General features: G+C 36.0%; 1 protein-coding gene across 3 annotated transcripts in view; it reads right to left on the reverse strand.

The window, feature by feature from the left end:
• Positions 1–22,729, reverse strand: part of DTWD2 (DTW motif tRNA-uridine aminocarboxypropyltransferase 2) — a 105,488-nt gene that overhangs the window by 39,388 nt on the left and 43,371 nt on the right. Inside the window, exons 1-4 of one of the 3 annotated variants that reach the window (XM_088129914.1) lie at positions 20,267–21,421; positions 19,867–19,957; positions 10,772–10,866; positions 6,361–6,550 (exon numbers count right to left, since the gene is read on the reverse strand). In XM_088129914.1, the coding sequence (XP_087986040.1) occupies positions 6,361–6,550; positions 10,772–10,866; positions 19,867–19,957; positions 20,267–20,526 (636 nt within the window). In that variant the 5' untranslated portion in view covers positions 20,527–21,421. Of the gene's footprint in view, positions 1–6,360; positions 6,551–10,771; positions 10,867–19,866; positions 19,958–20,266; positions 21,921–22,729 lie in introns of those variants that run through there. The other 2 variants (XM_088129915.1, XM_007434093.4) reach the window with 2 other exon arrangements.

The following is a 22,729-nucleotide window of genomic DNA, read 5'->3' on the forward strand; positions in this document are numbered from 1 at the left end:
AAATCTTTAGGATCAGATAGGAGCGGGAGGGAAAATGTACAAATGCTGAAATTCCAAATATATCTTTCTGGAAGTAACTCCCACTAAATTTGGTAGCATTAAATTCAGTGTAGATGCATTTGGGATTTACCTTAATGACAGTTAAAAGCAAGCCACATATTAAATGTAATTTAATGTCCCTGTTCACTAATATTATAATATAATTTAACATGTGAGAAGTATTTATTTTCATTCTTTTTATAGGATAGAGAATAGCTTTCTGAAATAATTTAGATCATCATTATTTACTTGTTGGAAGCATTTAAATACTGTTTCAGGAAAAAAAAAATCCCAAATTGGTTTACAAGATCTAAAATTAGTAAGTTAAAACACTAAAAATGGGTAGGGAAGGGGAAGCTATTAAAACAAAACAAAACAAAAAATATCAGCAGGAGTTAATGGCTATGAAAAGCCAATGAAAAAAGGTACTTTTTAAAAAGATGCCTAAAGCATATCAATGTTGAGGCATGATGTACTGCAGACAGGAAATAATCCCAGAGCGTAAGTGCTACTGTGGAGATGACCCACCTCTGCTTCACTGATAATAGCAATCCACAAACTGCAACAGAGAGTAAGACCATCTCTTCAGATATTGGTTGTAGGTGTTTGGACAGAACAAGGTAAGGTAAGAACTTATATTTCTTACACCAGAAAACATCATTTTGTAAACAAGGGACAACAACAAACAGCTTCAAAGTTTTAAAAAGAGCAGCCAGAAGTCCATTAACTCAGAAAGGCAATGAAAAAGAGGCCCAGAATTTGAACCTTGGGACTAACATATGAGGGGCAGGTTTCCTGTATATACAAATAACTTCTTTGTACATATGGCTTCCTGTTTCTCTGTAGTAAAGCTAATCTAGCTGCCCTGAATGGTTGAATCTAATTCTGAGACTGGTGCTTTAATATAGTTTGGACATTAATAATAGTAAATATTTGTCAAAAGTGAAATTTTTTGAATTTGTTCCATAAAAAGGTCCTTGAGATCAAATCAAAGACAACTTTGATTTGCCTTTGAATTGGTGTTCCATATATATTTGCCTGCTAAATGCAGCAGAATCAAACAGTGGTGTACTACAGATCCCCCTTTCCTAAAGCCAGCCTGCCCAGACCTTCCGACATAAATACCTTGGATAAAATTTGCTGATTATATTTAGGAGGCTTATAGGTCTATAATAATTTATCAGTTCATTTCTATCTTCTTTTTAAAAAATCAGTGTTTCTTAAAGTGTAGTCCTAGGACCCCTGGGGATCCCCCAAGACTCTCTCAGGGTTCTGTGAAATCAAAATTACTTGCCTGCCTATGTTGAAAAATAATACAATATTAAAATCCCATCAAACAATTCTGAGAAGGGGTAGTGGCAGCAAATATGTCAGTTTTCATTTTCAGTGCTCCTTATTTGCCAAATATGCAGGCTCTGCTGATGTGTAAAGGTAGATGTACAGACTCTGTTCTTCATCCAGCTGATTTTGTGACTGTATTTAATAATCTCATTCTTGGAGCTCAGATTCCTTCACCGTGCTATTGCCCAATGTCAAATATAGAGCTGGCATCCCTAAAATAATTTATCAAGGATAACTGGGGTGCTTAGTTTCTAGTATGAAGAGGACCTTTATGATGGATATTTTGCATTTTAATTTGGTTTTTGGTCTATGACTACACAAACTAATACTAATTAAATATCAACAATAATTTACAGAAAGCCTAGGAAGTAGGAAAGGGAAGTAAACATAGACAGAGAGGTGGTATAAGGACTGATATAGGTGAGACAAAAACCTGTGATTTGCACAACATAGAGAGCTGTTTTGTAAGCAAAGGATAGACAGCAGAAATCTTTAAGGCCAATAAAAGAGAAGCCAAAAGTCTGTTAACTCAAGAAGGTAGGATAAAAAGGGCCAGGTCTTGGGTGAGAGAGAGAGAGACTGAGGATATAGTTATGTGATTTATGGAATTATGATGATCCCATAAATTAGATGAAATGGTGCATTGCACACCTTGTTTAGAACTATAACAATAGTAGCATTTAGATCATCATGAAGACAAGAAATTTTATCTTCAAAGTGTTCTGCAAATTTATTACAACAGGGCTCTGAGGTTTGGAAAACAAAATTTTCTAGAGCAGATGCATTAATATGGTATTGGATGATTATTAAGTGATGAAATGGAGACAGCAAAGTAAGTCTTTTAGGTTTACTTATTTATATTGACACAAGGTCAGAAGATACTGTAACTGAGCAATCAGATTCCTGGATGCTGAGTTAAGTGGTCTACAACTATTTCTATTTCTTCCTTCTACCTCTAATAATCTGTTCCACTGTATGTGTAATATCATAAATATTTCCATTTGGTCTATGTCAAGATACAAAAAAAATTTTTGTATCAGATTGTTTAAAACAGTAATATTAATGGCAATTAAGTATATAAAAATACTTACTAATTGGTTTACTACTTATTTAAAACTTTTATTTTTGGCCTATCTTCCACTTCATAACACATAACAAATAAAAACGAATATACAAAATATAAAGTAACAGCACATAGAATCATAGATACAGATGTCATGAAAGGATACAATCCAATTATTGCTACTTTTAGCAATGACTAGAAATTAAACAAATTTCTACAGATGTTTGCAGATCAAACATGCCTTTTCATTCCAGTGTTCTTGCCACTGGTGTGATTTGTGGCAAACCCAAGATTTTATTTATTTATTTATTTATTTATCACATCTATATGGCCGCCCATCTCACATTATCATTTTATATGATAATTGTTTATTAATAAAAATTATTTAAAGAACTTTCTTCAATTACTTCACATATACAGTATATACATGTTGGCAGAAAATGAGAACTTATTTTGAAAACAGGTAATTCCCTAGAGAAAACAAGAAGTACTGCCAATTGTAAGGAACACTATTATTATAGTATAACACTATAGTTACAGTGTGTATGTATGTGTGTGTGTGTACACACACACACACACACACAGATACAATACTGCAGTAATCTAAATATTAACTATTACTATAGTGCAATAATATACATTTTGTATTAAAAGAAACAAGACATGGAACATGCTTTTTAAGTCTATTTGATCTCTCAGGCTATAAAAGTAACTGTGTTTCATGCACCAATAACTTTTACTGACAACAGCAAAATGTTTCTTTTCATAAGTAAATTATATTTTAAAAATATAATTATCAGGAATTTTGCAAACAATTCATATTTCTCTGTTTTCATCGTTTAATGCTGTTTCTAAGGTTTCACCTTCAAAGTATAGAATAAAGTAATTAAAGAAATTTACAAAAAATATGGTATATGTTTGACAGTCTATGTCTTACTGTCAATTGTGATGGCTAAATTGGTATTATTACTATTAAGGTTAAGAGACGTTGAAATAAGATGCTGAAGAGATTGTTTTTATGTATTTGTTTTTAATTGTTGTACGCTGCCCAGAGTCACTTTATGCGAGATGGGCGGCTGTATAAATACAATAAATAAACAAACAAACAAACAAACAAACATGAAATAGCTTCCTTGTCAATCAGCCAATGGCACAAGATTTCTGGACAGTTCCAGTCCTTTCTGGACAGTTTTTCAGCAGTATTAAAAATTCAGATATGAACCTGAAGTGCAATAAAGCAGTCTGTTATTTTCCTGTATGCCAGTCTTTGCAATGTTTGCCACAGTCTCAGAAAACCAGTTTAGTTGTATTAGTGGGTTACTGAACAAAAATTCAAGTAAGAATGATCCAATCACATTGTTGAAGCTACTGCCCCTTACAATTTCTCTCATTTGTTCATTCTACTATCTTTCTTTCAGGCACTTAAGGCAGCGTAGATATCACTCTGTTTATTCAACTTTCTCCACAATAACTCCGTAGAGTAGCTTGGAGTGAGAGAGAATGGACTTTTTGTTGAGAATGGAAACTGAAGTGGAGTCATCCAAGCTTGAGTCCAAAACTTGAATTACCAGTCCAAAGTGATTCTCTTATGACCAGCAACAAGGAATGTGATTCAATAACTTGTATATCATGGCTCTAAACTTTGCTTTACTTACATGGAAGTTTCCTTTCCTGAAGCATTCTGGCATAGCTGGAAAATTGCACCTGTATTTCTAACATTTAAAAAACCCCTGTGTTGATTTTGGTAAGGAAGAGGAATTAATGTTTTTTTTAAATGATACAATATCAACCATTTTAACTTAGAATTTAGTTCTTTCTTCTTATGTCTTAACCTTATAAAAACTAATTCTTCTGGACCACTGGTTGATTCTTTCAAACAGAACAGCTGTGTAAAGTTCTGAAGGGGATTTCACTTTGACAATGCTTTGAGTGAAGTGCATTTGTCTTTGAAGCTGTGCTGCAAAGCTACACAGCTTTGTCCACATTTCTGAAAGTGAAATGGACCCAATTCTTTGCTTTATCTCATTCCTGAGGTCTCCTCTGGATGTTTCAATAGCTGAAAGAGTTTATCATAGATGACAATGAATGGTCAGAAACCTCTTCTGATACTGGGCCTGGCAGATGAATTTTCATGGCAATGAAAAGTGCCTCATCAAGGGGAACCTAAATATAGTTCTAATACTGAATGGGCTAAGAATGAATTAAAACTATTATTTCCTATGCTGTATTTATTTTCTATATAAATTTATGACCGTCCTCTCTAGGAAGGAGGCTCTGGCAAACCACTTCTGAAACAATTGCTTTGAAAACTGCAAGGACTCGTCCAAGCAGTCACTGCAGAGTCGGTAACGACTGAGTGCAGATTAAAAATAAATAAATCTTGGTAACAGAGTAGCACAATATTGCTCCCCAAAACTAGTTTCTAATAGTATGATTAGATTCTGTATCCAGCTTTATTTCACAATTCTTAAAAGCTCTTTACTTGTAAACCAACATTGCCTCTAGAACTGAAGCAGAATAAAGATGATGTCACCATGTACAACATTTGGAACATGATGTAACTGTCTATCATGAATAATGATATCATTAGCTATCTGTTGCCTTATCTGACCATGGTCACTTTGCTGACCTCCTCTTAATAATATTGCACTACTGTTACTATAATTTCTAAAACTAATTCCTTATTTTCCCTTTAGTATGTTCCTAATAGAAGTTAAGAATACAAGGCAAATACATGTCCTGAATTAGAAGGCTTACCTGCAACTTGGATAATGATCTGATCTTTCTTAAAACTATATGAATTAGAATTATTCTTGAGGGTCCAAATATGACTGAAGTGAAGTTAGTTCAAGATCTTTAAAGTAATGACAATTCTTCATCTTATGACATACATTATTTTGATGAACATAATGAAAATCTAAAATTGTCACATGTTATCAGCCAGTGAAATTAGCACCTAGTTGATGAAAGTAAAATGCAATACCACAAAAATACACAGTCTGGTACAACATTATTAAAAAAGTCAAAATTAATCCTGTCATGCAATATCATTCCAATAAAGGCTCTATGTGGAAGACATTAAATTGTTATTATGATATCACAGTAGGACCTACTGCCTACATATCAATCATGAAACACATTTTCAAAAGGGCAAGTTATGCTCTTTTCTAAAAGAGCAATTCAAATTGCAAAAATGCTAGCAGCTTTCATTTGCCATCAGGTACAAAATGTCCACAGCTAAACTTATAATGATCAAGACCATAGCCTTCCTTTGCCATGTAAATAAATTAGCTGGTTATCTTTTCTTTCAGTTAACTGTCACCACTATCTTTGTGTTATTTCCATTGCTAGAGATATGCTAATGAGAAAACATACAGAACAAAACTTATTATTAACTTATGCTTATTCACATACACCAATTCAGATAATGCTTTATTGCTATTCCAGAGTGAAAGAGTGCATGATTAGACCTATGATCATATATTTATGCCTACAGTATCGACATATCATCCACACTGTAAGTTCATCATGGATACAGAAACTGGTCTGTACATAAAATCAGTTCTTATCCAATAAAAAAAGATTACTTTGGATAACTAAGACAAGTCATCTACCTGAAGAATGGGCAGATCTACCAAAACAAATAGTTAAGCAAATAGCTATATTCTCCTTTTTTAAATTAAAGGCAACAGCATATTAAAACTGTTAAGCTTTTAAAATGTTATAAGGATTTGATTTAAATCAAAAGTTTTTCAAAGGATAGATACAAAGCCTCTGCATGTATATATGGAAGAGGGAGGCACATTAAATTTAAGAAAAAGTATGCATGAATGTAGAATTACAAGTATTTTAAATACTACGAAGAACTGACCCAAACACAGAACTTTAACTCTAAGCATAAAAACTTTAAATCTTACCTGCTTAGGCATTTGAAAAAGGGAGTTCTTTAAAAATATATCTTTTGCTTGACTCCATGTTCCATCAATGATTATGATCACATAGGAATTAGTGGAACTCAAATCCATTTCTTCCAAATTTGATGCTCCAACTCCAGGATACAATATTAAGGTATTTGAATTTCTGCATATAGATGCTAATTCAGGGTACCTATATACATAATTTTTAAAAAATGCTTTAATTATTTTCTGGCAAGTAAAAATACCTGACATCTATCTTTTCCAATCATAGCTGTCCCACCAACCAAAATATCTATATTCTAAACATGGCATATTATGCCAGTTAGGAATAGCCTTTTAAAAATTAAAAGTAAAGATATCCACAATTTAAGCTTGACTCCTGGGGACTGCATGGACACACCCATGCAATTTTCTTGGCAATCATATGGAAATAGATTGCCACTATCTTCTTCAACTTCCTAGTCTAGTCTATATACATAAACAATATGTCCTTCATGCTATTCCTTTTTAAGGTAAACAGTGTTATGGAAAGCACAGAAAAGGAGTAAGAAATAGTAAGTAAAAAATAAAGGCATGAGGTAAGAAAAAGAAAAATAGCTAAAACTAGTTCATAGAAACTCATTTGATATATCTCTCCATATCATTTTTTCTCTGCTACTACCATGTGCACCTACCACTTCATTCCTGGCCCTTTCTTCTTTATACTTCTCACCAATATCTCTTAATTTTTAATAATTTTTTTTACTCTGTCCAAACAGCTTCCACAGATACTCACTTTTCATTTATTCTGTTATGAGATTAAACTGTATTCTAATACTTTTTCATACAGGAATCACACTTTCTTTTCCTGCAGTCATTCTACTTTCATTTGTTTCTTTTTTTTCCCCAAGATCCATTCTTGGCACCACCCAAACAATGGTCTCTCCCAAATTCAAAATCTCTCATCCCCTTTGAAACCATCAAATAAGTAATATTTGTTAAGTCATTTATTTTCATATGTTCATATGAATCAATTTATGGTTAAACCCATTTATTTGTGATAGACCTTTTTCTAAGCAAATGTTCACCAAAAAGTCACCATTCTCATTCATTTTTAAGTTTCTGAGAGGCCCAATCACTTTTTCTATATTCTCTTGTCTTGTTCCCACCAATCTATTCATCCAAGTATAGAGCAGGTCTGATCCTGCTTACAAGGCCACCAGCTGAGACGGCTAATTGCTTAGGAACCCCAGGAATCTTCATTTGTATTTTCCATTCAGTTGGATGGAACTACTTATCTATAATCTTCCATTATCTTCCAAAAGAAGTTTTGTAATTTTTATCAAGTATTACATCTCAAGAACTAATTGGGGCTTTGCTATTATGGATTACACAGAGCAAACAGGCCATAACAGCAAAGTAATGTGACAATTTCTGGGTAAGTGGGGAGTTGCTGTAACCAGAATATAACAATACAGTATATACTTTAGCAACGTAATTGTTAGATGTAAGAACAGTGGACTACACTATGATAATTATTACAGATATATGCAAAGATGACTTGTGAAGTGATGCCAATATGTTTGTGTTATAATTAATAGAGGGTTGTGAATGGTCTTTGTATTTATTCTACATTCATTTAAGCTTTCATGTAATTATCACAATTTGTAGTTTTAGCACTTCCATTTTTCTCAGATTTCACTGTTCACATTTCTTTTTACATTTATGCTTTGATGTAACTGTCAACTGAGAATAATCTTCCAGCATCGGATGAAGCTGATTGACTTGCATCCACAAAGCTTTTGCCATAAGGAATGTGCTAGTCTTTCAAATTCTACAAGACTCGCTGTAGTTTTTGCTGCAATACATTCACATGGCTACTCCTCTGGAGGATATTCATATGGAAATTAGTATACTCAGAAAAAATAACAACTAGAACTACAGAATAAAAAAGGAAGTTAAATTAGGATCGAAAACATTGTATGCAGGGAAAGCTGAGCAATACCACTCAGAAGCTTTTAGACTGATTATTTGGAAAGACATCTCTAAGAAAAACACAGTCGTGTACTGAGATAGTTGTGGTGACTATTCCTCTGCATAATAAGTTGGTTCTTTGGTTTACAATGTTTAGGTACCAGGTTTATGTTTAGTTGTATTATGATTTATGATTTTCACTTTCACTTTTGATTATGTTATTTATATTTATATTTATCTTGTTTATTTTCAATTTATAGATTTGGGAATTATATGCCACTCACAGTTGGCTTCATTGGAGCTACTTATAAATCCTGTAAATATTAAATAGATAATTTCTCAAATTGATTTTGATCAGTAATGAATTTTTAGAAAATATATTTGTATTGTCTAGATGAGTATGTGTATTCCCTTAGTCTCAAGTCACATTTTTTACTATATTAGGCATGAACTTTTTGTTTTCTGTAAATATTTACATACATATCCAATACATTTTATTTTCAAGCTTATTAAAACTTTATACTAATTTGTCTATCTTTGAAAAAGAGTCACCAAGAAAGAAGTGCAAAAAACAGTAGAAGAAAGGACTGATGATGAAACAGTCCCATATTATTTTCATAATTTGAAAAAAATAAAAAATTATGATAGTATTAATAACAATATCAAAGCATTGACTCAATTCAAAAGATTGCTCAGGCAAAAGCAAAATCATTTTAGAATCTCCAGAAAGGTAATTTATGGCTGACAAAATGACTCTTTTTTTAATTCGTTGACTTATTTATTTTAGAATAAGTATTAGATCATCTTCTCCTCAACTGAAATAGTAATTATGATGAAAATTTGGGTTGCAAAAATAATTATAAATCTACAAGAAAATAAATTCCCTAAATAAGGGCTTTCATTATTTGATACAGTGTTCAAAATAAATAATAGAACAAGCACTTACTTGTTGGTTATTAAGTATTATATATTACAAGTCATAGCTTCATTTATTTATGGCACACATTAAATTAAGTATGACAATACATAGATAATATAGAAAGAAACATAGCAGTTTATGAATTTAGTATCATTTCCTTGAATAGATTTCTGCCAAAAGATTATACTGAGCAATAGTATACAGGTTATGAAGCCTGAAATCTGATCTCTGGGTACATTTAATGCTGCTTTACTACCACATAGACTGAGGTACGTTTTATTTCATTTTCTTGGTACTTCTAAAAACACTTCATCTTATTTTTCTAGTGGCATTACATTTATTATCTCCATCCCATGCACAGATATATCTTGTCCTTAAACCTGTTATAATTCAGGATGACAGAAAGCCAGAAATGGCAATTCTCTCCCTAGTATTTGACTAGGAAGCATGAGTAACTGAATAAAAGTAGGATAAACTGAGCTAGAGTTTCACTGCAGTTAGAAAGTCTGAAAATGAAAGAAAATAAATGAAAAATCCAGACTATGCTGAACATGATTTGCTGGCTGCACAGAGCACCAAAAGGCCAGAAATGAAGCTTAGTGTATGCTGACCAAAAGCTAGAAAATTATATATCCTGGGCTATGAAAAACCCAGTGAAAAAAACAGTAAAACACCAGAAAAATATCTAGTGAGAGTAACTGCTAGATACTTGTGATGTGAGCTGCTTAAGGTAAGTCCTGCTTGATCAGGACAACATTCCAATCTGGCCTTGCATTAAATTCATTCAGTGGCCAACCTGGTCAGACCCAGGAGTGTCCAAAGCAGGACACGGGTACAATACCACCTTCAAACATAGACTCCAGCAACTGATGTAGAAAGGCATACTGCCTGTTACAAGAAGAAACAAACAGTAATCATGATTAGAAGAGCCACTGTCAAGTATGAGATACTCTGGAGGAATGACCAATGCCAATTACTATTTATTTATCCTCAACTATGTGCACCAAACTTTTAGAAAGAAAAAACAAAAAACAAGTTTCTTCAGTCCTACATAGAAGACTTTGAGAGTACAGAATACAGGGCAGAATAAAGGAGAAATATCATATAAAATGTAAAGATTAGAATCTTACAAATGACCATAATTAATAGGAAGCCATCATTAATACTGTTGTTGAAATCAACAGAATAGAAATACTGAATAGAAATCAGATACGACCAGCTTGGATTTATTGGAAATGAACTAACTAAAAGCCAGCCTAAAATAATTTAGTCAGTCTAAAATAAATTCATAATGTACAGATCACTAGGATGTGGAAAGATATGAAAGGTAGATTGTGAAGATACAGAAAGGTATAATTTATAATTTGCTTGGAATTATAACACTTTTCTTGTTGTTTAAGCATTTTGGGACATTAATGGATTTAAGGTTTATTATGAATATGTGCACTATAAAATATTGAAGTAGGAACCTAAAAATATATTGCTTTAATGACTACTGTTCTCAAAGAAAAGAAAACTTATTTTAACAGTGCTCTTTACCTGTCTTCACTGAAGCGTCGGCCAATCAAGACTTTACATTTGTCTTCAGGAAGACAAGCAGTTAGAAGAGGTACCGTTCGTAGCACTCTACTTTCCTGCAGTTAAAATTGAATATAAAAACATGATTTTCATGTTATAATTGTTTTCTATTTGATTACAAATTCTTACTTTTAGAAAAAAAGCATAAAAGAATACCCAGATCAAACATACACATATACAAAGCACTGGTTGTGAATGAACAATATAGTTATATACTGAAATAGAAGTACATTGAACATTTTGTTCTATTTAAATCAATATCACCCACCACTAAATTATTGGAGAATTTTGGGCAAGGCTCTGTAAAGAAATTAAAAAATAAAAGACACCATTACTATTATAAACTGAAAGTCCATAACAAAACAGTAATATACCTAAGTGCAAACTGTTTATTCAAATTATGACTAAGCAAACACGTATTTAAACTTAAAAATGTACAAAAGTGGAAAAGAAAATGATAAAACAGGAGTGCTATCATTACCACAGGAAAAAAATTATTTGTCAGTACACATTACAGTTGAAAATAAAAGCAGTAATGAGTTCAAATACACAGAGAATAGCTGAATATTCTATCATAATGTGAACAAACAGGGCTTCTGAAAGTGAAAGGGAGTTTCTGAAATCTAACCCAGAAATCAACCTGTAATCTTTCTTATACAGGTAGTCCTCACTTACCAATCACAATTGGGATCAGCAACTCTATCGCTAAGCAATGCAGTCATAAAGTTAAAATCATGTGACTACACGTGACTTACGACAGTTCCAGTTGCAGTCGTTAAGCAAGTCACCACAGATCATTAAGCATGATGCCACGTGACCATGACTTGCAACTTCCTGCCAGCTTTCCCACTGAATTTGCTTGCCAGAAGCTGGCTGTGAAGGTTGCAAATGGCAATCACATGACCATGGGATGCTGCAACCATTGTAAATGCTTGCCAGTTGCCAAGTGTCTGAATCACGATCATGTGATCACAGGCATGCTGCGATGGTCACAACTTGGAGGACCAGTCATAAGTCTCCTTTTTCAGCACCGTCATAACTTCAAACAGTTGCTGAATGAGTGGTCAGTAAGCGAGGACTACCTGTATGTGTCAAAACTGCTTAGGAAACTGAAAGCATGGCTGCTTTGCACATACACATTAACTTCTAAAAAGTTACACACTGAATGTATATGTATAACTGATTTTTTCCTTTCATAATCCATTTTTAATTTCATTTTTATTTATTAATCAAATTCATAAGGCCACCTATCTATCCTGTGAAACTCTGGGCGGCGAACAAAAAATAGATAAATCAACAATCATTAAACATTAAAAAACCCAAGTTGAGGACTCCCCTCATTAAAAATTTCAAAAGACACTCATTACATACATCTATACCAGAGCTCTAGTAACTAACAGCCTAGCTCCAATGCCTGGAGAAAGAACCAGGTCTTCAAAGCCTTCTGAAAGGCTGGTAGGGTCAGGGCTGCCCATGTCTCAGAAACCAGTCTGCAGATGCCATGATTGAAAATGCCTGCTTCACAGCACCCCCCAAGTGAACCTGCCTCAGTGAGAGGATCTAGAGCATTGCTGACCTGCCAGATGGGCAGAAACTATCAGAGAGAGGCGGTCCAAGTAACCTGGCCCAATACCATGCAGGGCTTTAAAAGTGACAACCAGCACTTTGAAGACTACTGGGATCCATTGGAGCTCACATAGCAGTGGTATTACATGGGAGTACTATAGTGCTCCCAACACTGCACATGCCACTGGATTCTGGAACAGATGACAAATAGTGAGTGACCATGAGCAGTGTCTCCCAATTTAGAAATAGGCACAATTGGGGCACAAAATGTATTTGTGTAAAGGCTCTCCTGGTTATGGTTACCACATGTTCCTTGAACAGGAGCCTTGACTCCAGGAGGAGCTCCAGATTATGCACCAACATTGCTTGGGAAACGTAACCTCATTCAGAGTTAATGATGGAAAATCACCAGATACAAGGGGTCTAAAGCCCACAACTACTCAGTCTTGTCAGGGTTGAGCTGAAGCCAGTTCCTCCCCATCAGCATATTGATGAAACTGAACCCTGTACCAGGAAATAACCTTCAGCAATTTCATGTAGTAAGTGGGGAGAGAGATGAGCCCTGTGGCACACCACTTAGCAGAGACCTAGCACTGGATCTCTATCCCCCACCAACATTGACTGAAACTGGCCTTGGAGGAAGTAGGAAAACCACTGAAGAACAGAGCCTCCCACTCCCAACCCCCTTAGTGGGCATGATCAATCAGAAGGGCCTTTACTCTGGCATGATGTCATGCCCTCCCCTCAGCTGTCCTTGAAGGATGATACAGGAAAATTCCTTAAACGGAGAGACAATACCTCTGTGACTCTGGACACACAGAAACAACAGAGCATGCGCTTCTCTAGTGCCTGTGCTACATTCGGACTAGCCCCATCTCACCACTACTGCATAAATACCCAGGGCACACAGGACAGTTTTACGTGACCCTGTTGGTTTGAGATACCAACCCTGCTACAATATACAGTATTGCGAAATTCTTGCAGAAGCACTCAAAATCCATTGGATGATGACCTGTGCTATAAACTAGATTTAATAAGCACCTAGTTTGCCATATTAGAGTGCTCTGTAACTCTAATAAGTAACTTGATAGATATAATCTTCCACATACTAACCTTTTATGCTCCTCTATACCCATCTAATGCTCCTACCCCTTCTTTTAGAGTCTTGCTTTTTATATATACTTTTAGTTTTTGATTCATGTATCTTTTATATCTTCTAGATTTTCATATTTTTTTTTAGATTTAGATTCCTATTTTTACTCGAGATATCCTTTATGTTTTTTAATGACTGTACCCACCTTCCTTATGTCGGTCTATGACCAAAATAAAGATTTGATTTGATATCATGATCAATGGTACTAAAAATCACTAAGACATCAAGAAAGTTAGGGGTCATCCACAAGTGTGACCAATGCTATCTCTGTATTCCAGCCTCAACTCTGACTGCAATGGCTCCAGATAATCCACTTCCTCCAGAGTCCCTTGAAGCTGCAGGCAGCTTCGCAACAACTTTTCACAACAACTTTCCATAAAAAGGTTGTTGAAATTATTGAAGGAAGCTATGTTGTCAGCTTACTTTTCTCCATGCCACTCGGCATGAAGGAAGGGGATGTTCTTCAGAGGGATGAGTAAGGAATACCAGGAGTGTATGCCAAGTGTATATAATCCCAGGAGGGTCAACGCAAGGTGTGAAGATCATCCTAGCTGCCCAGCAAAAGCAAGCCAGCACCAATATTGGGCAACAGTGTTATAGAGAGACATTGGAGATAGAAAACTGTTTTAGTAACAATGGCAAAGGGATTTCATAATGTGCAGGAAAAGGCAATCGTAAACCACTCCTGCATTTTACCAAGAACATGACCTGGATAGAAAATATAAAATGACTGAAGATATAGTGCAGGATGCTGAACCCCCTCAGGACAGATGGCACTCAACATGCTACTGAGGATGAACTGAAGATCTTTCAGAGTATTAATGGTGTTATAACATGGCTAGATTAAAGCCTTCAGGATGGCTAGTTACTGATGTTGCCATGCAGGAAAAGAAAATATGAAGCTGTGAAGACAGAATTACCATGGGAACACGGAACTAAGAAGCATGAACACGGGCAAGCTCAACTCAGTCACTACACGTTGACATCTTAGGGATCAGTGAATTGAGATGAATTGGAACTGGACATTTTCAGTCAGAAGATCATACTGTTGTATTATTCAGGGCATGAAAACAAAGAAGGAATGGCACTGTTTCCACAGTTAAGAAGGGTATAGAAAGAACAGTATTTGACTACACTGTAATCAATGACCAAATAATAGCAATTACCCATTGTGGAAAATCCTTTTAATATGATTATCCAAATTTATGCTCCAGCCACTGATTCAGAAAAGGAGGTTCATGAGTTTTATGGTCAAGTTCAATTTGAAGTTGATAGAACATGCAAGCAAGATGTATTGCTTGTTGTTGGAGATGGGAATGTCAAGGTTGGAAATATTAAGGAGGAAAGTGTAGTTGGACTGTATGGCCTAGGGAACTGAAAAGAAGCAGGAGATTAATTTACCAATTTCTGTCAATCCAATTATTTCTTCATTGTTAACACCATCTTCCAACAACCAATGTGACACTTATATACATGGACATTACCAGACAGAGTACACAGAAATCAAATTGGCTATAATATTGGTAGAATGAGGTGGAAGAGCTCAGTTTTAACAGCAAATGGCAAGGGGCTAACTATGAAACAGATCACGAATTGCTCGTGTGCAAGTTCCAAGTTAAACTAAAATGTAAGTAGAAAGCCAACTGGTTTCCACAATATGAACTTGAGCATATACCTACCATTTTCAAGGAAAACATTAGGAATTGCTTTGAAGCCTGAATGTCATTAATCAGGAAGCAGAAGAACTATGGAATGAAATCAAAGAAGTTGCTAAGGATGAATGAGAAAAGAAACTGCTAAAGATCAGAGAAAAGGAGAGAGCAAGCTGGATGACAAAACATACAACAGAAATTGTCAAGAAGAGAATCCAAAGACAAGAAAGACAAAGATCTCAGGAAGGAACTTAACAAAGAATTTCAGAGAGCTGTTAGAAGAGACAAGAAGCAATATTACAATATCTTTAAAGATAACAAACATGGAAAACAAGGAAAGTCTTCCCAAAGATCTCTTAACTCAGAAGGTAGTTCCAACCTTGAATTGGTATGATAAAGGACATCAATGGACAGATTCTGTAACTGATTCAAAGAAGACCAAAGAAATATGGAAGGAGTGGACAGAAATTCTGTCAAGTAGAGATGTCAACACTCAAAATACCTTAGGAAATATTTCCAACTTTCAAGAATCTCTAGTACTAGAAAATCAAGTTAGAGTAGCACTCTGGTTATTACAAAGCCAGAAGACTACAGGAACTGATAGAATATCTACAGAAATACAGCAAGCAACAGAACAATCTGTAAAGGTTCTAGTTAATCTATGCCAACAAATCTGGAGAAAGACACAGCGGCCAATAGATTGGAAGAAGTCAATCTACTTACCAATACCAAAGAAAGGAAACTTAACAGAGAGGGCCAACTATTGTACAATATCCTTAATTTCACAAGGTAGCAAAATAATGCTTAGGGATCATCCAATACAGATTATAGCTCTACATGGAGATGTAGGGATGCCAGAGGTTCAAGGTGAAGAACACAAGACATTATTGTTGAAGCATGTTGGATAACTGAGAAAACCAAATAATACCAAAAAGTCAGATTGTGCTTCACTGACTATAGAAAGGCCTTTGCTTGTATCAATCATGTACAGTAATCAGCTTTAGAACTGACAATGAAGATATTGAAGTGGTGGATAGCTTCTGCCTTTTAGAATCAACTATCAATAGTAAAGGAACCAACAGTCAAAAATATGCTGCAGACTAGCACTTGGTATAGTAGCAATGAAGGCCTTGGAAAAGACATTAGGATGCCAGATGTGTCTATACCTACAGAGATCAAAATTCTGCAGGCTTTCCTTGTGACATTCTATGGAAACAAAAGTTGGACTTTGAAGAAGCAGGATAGAAAGAATATTGACATTTTTAAACTTTGGGATTGGAGAAGACTCCTGAGAATATCATGGACAGCCAAGAAAACAAACAAGTGGATCATTGAACAAATCAACCCAGAGTTTTCACTCAAGACACAAATGACCAGGCTCCAATTATCATGCTTTGGACACATTATGCAAAAACCTAGCTCTTGGAGAAGTCTGAGAAAGGTAGAAAGAAAGAAAGGAAGGGGACAGCTAGTGGCATGGCGGATACTACCAATTACGGTAGTAACTGGTGCACTGTTGGAAGATCTGGAAGGGCCAGGTTGGGTACAGATCCTCCTGCAGAAAATACTGTACATCTATGTAGTGGTAAGAGTTGACACTAACTTGATGGCACATAATCATAATCAAATAGCATCAACTTTTGGGAAAGCTGGGAGTTTGATAGGTAAACAAATGAATTTTTTTAAAATTTACCAAATAATGTAGAATTTTGATGGAATATATCTGATACTGACACAGACCAGATGTAGAGAGGTCAGTAAATTCAGTTTTCAAAATGAGGCAAAGTAGGCTGATTCTGTCTCTTTGGATATACTATTGTCTTTAGTGTAACAACCTTCCTTTCCCTATGCATCCTATTTATATCATCACCAAGACGTGTATCTAAGGTGCTTAAAAGCAAAACCTGAATTCTGGCTTGGGTTCTAGTTTTTTAATTGTTATAATAGAGGAACAACTAATCTCAGCAATTTTGATAAAATGAACACCTGTGCTGTTAAAAGAAAAATATAACTATTTAAAACTGTTTAAAAAAACAGTATTCTCAAAAACAACTCCACATATATATGGGGCTCTTCCAGAAAAAGAGCTTTTCCATTTCAACTACCAGCTAATTAGCATTCTCATTTCCAACTAATAATTAAAGACAGAGAACTGTCAGCCAATCAGTACTCTGCCAATAATTCACTACTTTCAGGTAGTGATACATACCTCTTCCTACTCATATGTATTTGTTAGAGTCTCCCCATTCCACAGCCATGTTTCTGCCCTCATCAAATTGGAAAATGTCTGCTACCTTCCATAACATTCCAATGTTATGGGTTGGCAATGCTGCATTTGGCTTTCTTTTTCTAATTATATCAGTTTGCTGCTGGGAGCTGGGCAAGCCAAAAATCCTTTCCAATAAGAGATCAGATTGTCCTTTCAAGCATAGGCAGCTATATGTCACTATTTCTGAAGCATGTTTCAGTGTTTTGAAAGCATTTCCTTGTCCATGGATACAAAGCTAGGGGCAGAGGAATATAATGGAATTGCCTGCAACTCCAAGCCTGCATTAGGATGTCATTTGATCAATGGGGGCTGTTCTCATCCCATTATTGGGACAATACCTTTGGCTCAAAGTCTCCTTTGTCCCCACAGCTGTTCAGTAAGTTAGAAAAGGATTGCTTACAAAAACATAGCACGCTAATCTAGCTTGTTTAGGCTATCAGGGTTACAACAGACATCTATCCAGGATATACATGACTAAAATAGTCAATTTCTAATAATTCTAATAATCATAAATTATTCTAATAAATTTTAACAAATAAAATTTCTTGTTGGGAACCATATCAGGAATTACTAATAGCAAACAAGCAAGCAAGCCATGTCATCCTTAATTTTCATCTACTTGCTACATTTGTTGGCTCATTCATTCCAGAATTCTTCAGGGTGGTTATCCAAATTAGATTGTGTGCATTAGGATCTCCTCCTCCTCCTCCTCCTCCTCCTCCTCCATCATCATCATATCATCATCATCATCATCATCATCATCATCATCAATTTATTGGCCACCCAACTCCAGTGGACTCTGAATGAATGAATGGAATCTGCAAGCAGGTCACTGGAAGTCTGAGTAAGTGGGTAATGTAGTTATTTGTATATACTTTATACATGTACTTTAAACTTATGTTTGGTGCAATCATGTTTACGTCTATGCTTTCCTTTGAAATTGCTTTTATATAAAAAAAATACATGATAGCAAAATAATCAAATATAGAACTTCAGGGTACAGTTTAAGTTGGATGGAACTGTCAGGCAAAACTCCAGATTAATTAGATAAAATAAATAACAATCCCTTTTACTCAAATTCCTAAATATGAGTGAAATATTTTCAGACAGAAAGAACAAAAGATACAAATTACTCCTGCTACCATGAAAAGTACATTAGTTGGCCAAGCAGTTCTATGGCTCCAGCCTAGCAGTTCTTCAACATTAATAACACAAGTGAAAATAGAGCTGAACTGATGGGAATGACAGCTCCAGCAATGGTTAGCTCTCAATTTGCACTGGCAATGCTCCATCAGAATTTATACTCTTCCAGGTAGAGAAGACAAAATGAAACATGTCAAGAAATGTAGTATACCACATCAAGGGCTCCACAGTTTCCATGACATGCAAACAAAAATGGTAGAACTTTTCACCAGGATAAAATCCAGAATAACTAATTCCTTTCTCATCGAACCCAAAGAAAAAGGACAAAATAAAAAGGCTGTTACTGCATAATTCCTCATAAACCCACTCTGCAATTACAGAGTTTGTGATGTGAAGCCATTTAATATTACAAGAGCAGTCCTGCAGGATCATCTTAATTTCTTTTTCACAATAGCCAACCACATGCCTCTGAAATGTTTGGAATCAAGAGATAGACACAATGCTCTCCCACTGTTACTCCCCTTCAACTGAGATTTGGAGGCAACCTATATGTTTTCAAGAGTCTTACACCTCACCTCACGCAGTATATAAACTTCACGCAAGCAAAATGTAAGTCAAGGTGAACAGGCAAATAGGCTATATCACCCTAGCCTCATTGATAAGTATACCTAGTGTTCATCTGGAATTAGGCAGGAAGGGGGGCTGCAGGTTTACAGGAAATAATGCCATCTATAATGCAGTTCTTATCAGTTTTGTAGGAGTGGAAAAATAAAGACAATATACCATTCTATTACATTCCTTTGTGAAGCAGACTATATTCTTAGTGGCTAGATAAAGTATGTTTTTGTTATAAAGCCCAGTCCTTTGGATGTACAAGATAAATCAATTTTGCCATTTCTGCATAGAAGTGTATCACACATGTCTCTGAAGTAACATATATTAGTAAACTTCTCTCTAGTTATTGTCTTCCTGCATTGTAATAATTTCAGTTGCTAATTCCCATGATGGGTATGCACATTTTTTAACTGATTATGTGCCTTCAGGTCTGGGTCAGGTATGTGTACATGTATCATAAATTCAGTTGGTTACCAGAAACTATAAAAAAAAAAAAATTAAAACGAGACCAGTTAGCTTTACTGCATCATACTAGCTGTCTACCAAATTTTATCAAGCTTGATAAAATTTCTCATGGTTTCGTTTTCACCTGCATCTTCCCTATTGCTGATAAACAAATGGCTAGTTGAATTTATTGCTTCCCATTAACATTACTCACCTCTGCTGGATGCTGAATAATGTACAAACAAGTGGAGACTTTCAAAGGATGAACTGGCAAGAATGGACACAGGCACACCTTTTGAGGACGACTATAGATAAGAAAGGAAGAAAAACAGTAGAGCAGTTAAGACTGTACTATGTAATTTTATTATATAACATTCACATTTTTGCCTGAATCACAGAGTATTTATTTAGGAAATGAGAAGATGAACATCAAAAAGATTAAATAAAAAAATTGGAAATACAGGAGTTGAATTGTACTATGCTATTACATAGTCCATGTAACTGTCTATTTGTTAAAATTGCATGCTTTAAAAGTATACAGGTAGTCCTCGCTTACCAACCACTTTTTTAATGACCGATTGAAGTTGCGATGGTGCTGAACAAGTGGTACTTACAACTGGTCCTCGAAGTTCCCAGCAGTCATGTGATCATGATTTGGGCGCTTGGCAACCGGCTTGCAGTTACAACAGTTACAGAGTCCTGCAGTCACATCATCGCCATTTGCGACTTTCCCTGCTGGCTTCCCACAAGCAAAGTCAATGGGGAAATTGGCAGGGAAGGTCACAAGTTGCTTTGGTAAGTCCCCCCAGCCTTCTAGCACTCGCACTACGCTGCCGTCCCCTGGACCTCCTGCACTTGTGCCCTGCCACACCATCTGCCCCTTGGGCTTCCTGCGCTCGCACCCTGCCACGCCATCCACCCCTGGCCTTCCTGTGCTTGTTCTGCACCATCCACCCCTCCAGCCTTCCTGCGTTCACATGCAGCCTCCACCAGGCCTCCCCCAATTCATGCACAGCCTAATATTTTTCACCAGCTTGTCAGACTGTTAGCCAGGCTGAGTAGAGAGGGACAGAGTTTCAGGATAGCAGAGGCTCACAATTTTGGTTGCACAAAGTCCAAGTAGGTCTGTCAGCTATTTCCAAACAGGAAATCTTGACTAATGGTGGCTCTTAAGTAGATCCTATGTCAGTGGAGCCCATTAAGACTAAGAATGCCCTTGCCAGACAAAGAGACATGCAAAGCATCTTTGCTGTGCTCACTGCAACACATGGTATGCCCGTGGACTGAGCAGAGGCCCCAGCTCCTGTTGCTTGTCCTCTGAATGTGAATGCAGCTGCTCCTGATTATTGCCAGCTGGATCAGCCTCAAGGTCTTGAGTATCTATGACTTCCTCAGGCTGAAGCCCATCTGGCCCTCTCAGAACAGGCTCCCTGATGTCAGAATCCTCTGAGTCAAAGCTTTAGAGGCTCTGCTATCTGGTAATAAAATAGCTGTTGGGTTCTTGGTGTTCTCTGAGCTTGGTTGTTTTCTTGCAGAAGTTTCATTACCAGGCTAGGAAATATCATCAGTGCAAGGGAGAGTGAGGTTTATTGGCCATTTATATATACAGTAGTTTACTTGCTGGTCTTGGTGGGGGTGTGGCTTCCTCATTGATGGTTCCTTAATTACGGTACTATTTCTTCTCTGGTTATCTGGTGCTGTTTCCTGCTCATCTAAGTGTTGGCTGCTGGAGATGTATTCTAGGCTGTTCCCTTCCTAGGCTTCCTGCAGCAGCCAACACCCAAATAAGTAGGAAACAGCACCAGATAAACAATGGGTTGATCATAAAGTAGGCAAAGTGCATGAGATATACACACACAGAAATGTGGAATGGGAGAGAAAACAGACACTTTGCCTAACCCAAAAAAATGATTCATGGGCAAAATTGGCATCAAAAGGGAGAAAGGAATGAAAGACCCAGAAGCACAATAGCACTGACAGCCCTCTGCCTCAGCTTGGCTTTGCATTCCAAGTCAGCCCTTCACTCAGGCATTGGTATATTGATCTTCTATTTCTCTGTCGGGAGATTACTAGGTCATCTGAATTAATGCAATTGGAATCAGATAGTTTGGTATTATAAAAATTCCAGCCTGCAGTGATCTGAACAAATTCTTAATGGCAGTGTCTATGAAACTGCTTGATAGTCCTGTCAAAAGAAACATACAAAAATAATAAAAATTAAAGATAAATAAATAACAAAAATTAAGGCTTGAACTTCCAACCTTATTCCAGCACAGGTTTAAGAGAGTGACTGGTGGTTGGTTTTCCTCTCAACAGGTAACGCTGGGTGGGAGAGGAAAGAATAGCAAAGTATCTAGCATTTACTGTCCTGAAACAGCTCCACCTTAAATTGTGTGAGGGCAGCAACAATTTCTGGCCTTACTGCTGAAGCATGATAGATATACCATGGAGGCAGCACAATTTATGTCAATATACTTTCCTTCTGATTCAAGGATGGGAGGAAAACACATTAACATGAAAGTGATTTGCTTTTAAACAGCCAAAAAATTTTTAAAAAGTGACAATGCTTGCTTTTCCTGCAAATTCTCCCTTGACAACACCTAGCCTGACATCACTAATTCACTTTATATGACTTTATATGTCTCCAAAACAGCTATCACACTGTAATGATTCTCAATCTCAACAAGAACCTGAATACATGGAACAAAACAACTGAATAATGCAAATTTTGGGGTATCGCTGAAGTTTAGATAGGAGGAAATGGGCAAAGGAACACATTCATTTATAAGGGATTTAAAACAGTGATATTTATAAGGGATTTAAAACAGTGATATTTCCTGACAAGCCAATATTCACACTCAACTTTTGAAATACAAAACACTTACTGAAGATTTGGAAGATGGAGGAAAGGGAAACTTTATATTGCTTGTGCTACTACATTAATTATGCCACATAATTTACAGACTCCTCTGATTGTAAGGCTGAAGGGAAGAACATGGCAGACTCCAAGTCTGCAGTGCAAGAAGCAACAGACCATCAGCTACCTATAAGTGATGAGTCTGACTCAGAAGCCACTG

Source organism: Python bivittatus, unplaced genomic scaffold, assembly GCF_059951505.1.
Source record: "Python bivittatus isolate LINGU-HERP-01145 unplaced genomic scaffold, Pbiv_v1 ctg000850_np1212, whole genome shotgun sequence".
NCBI classification, from domain to species: domain Eukaryota; kingdom Metazoa; phylum Chordata; class Lepidosauria; order Squamata; family Pythonidae; genus Python; species Python bivittatus.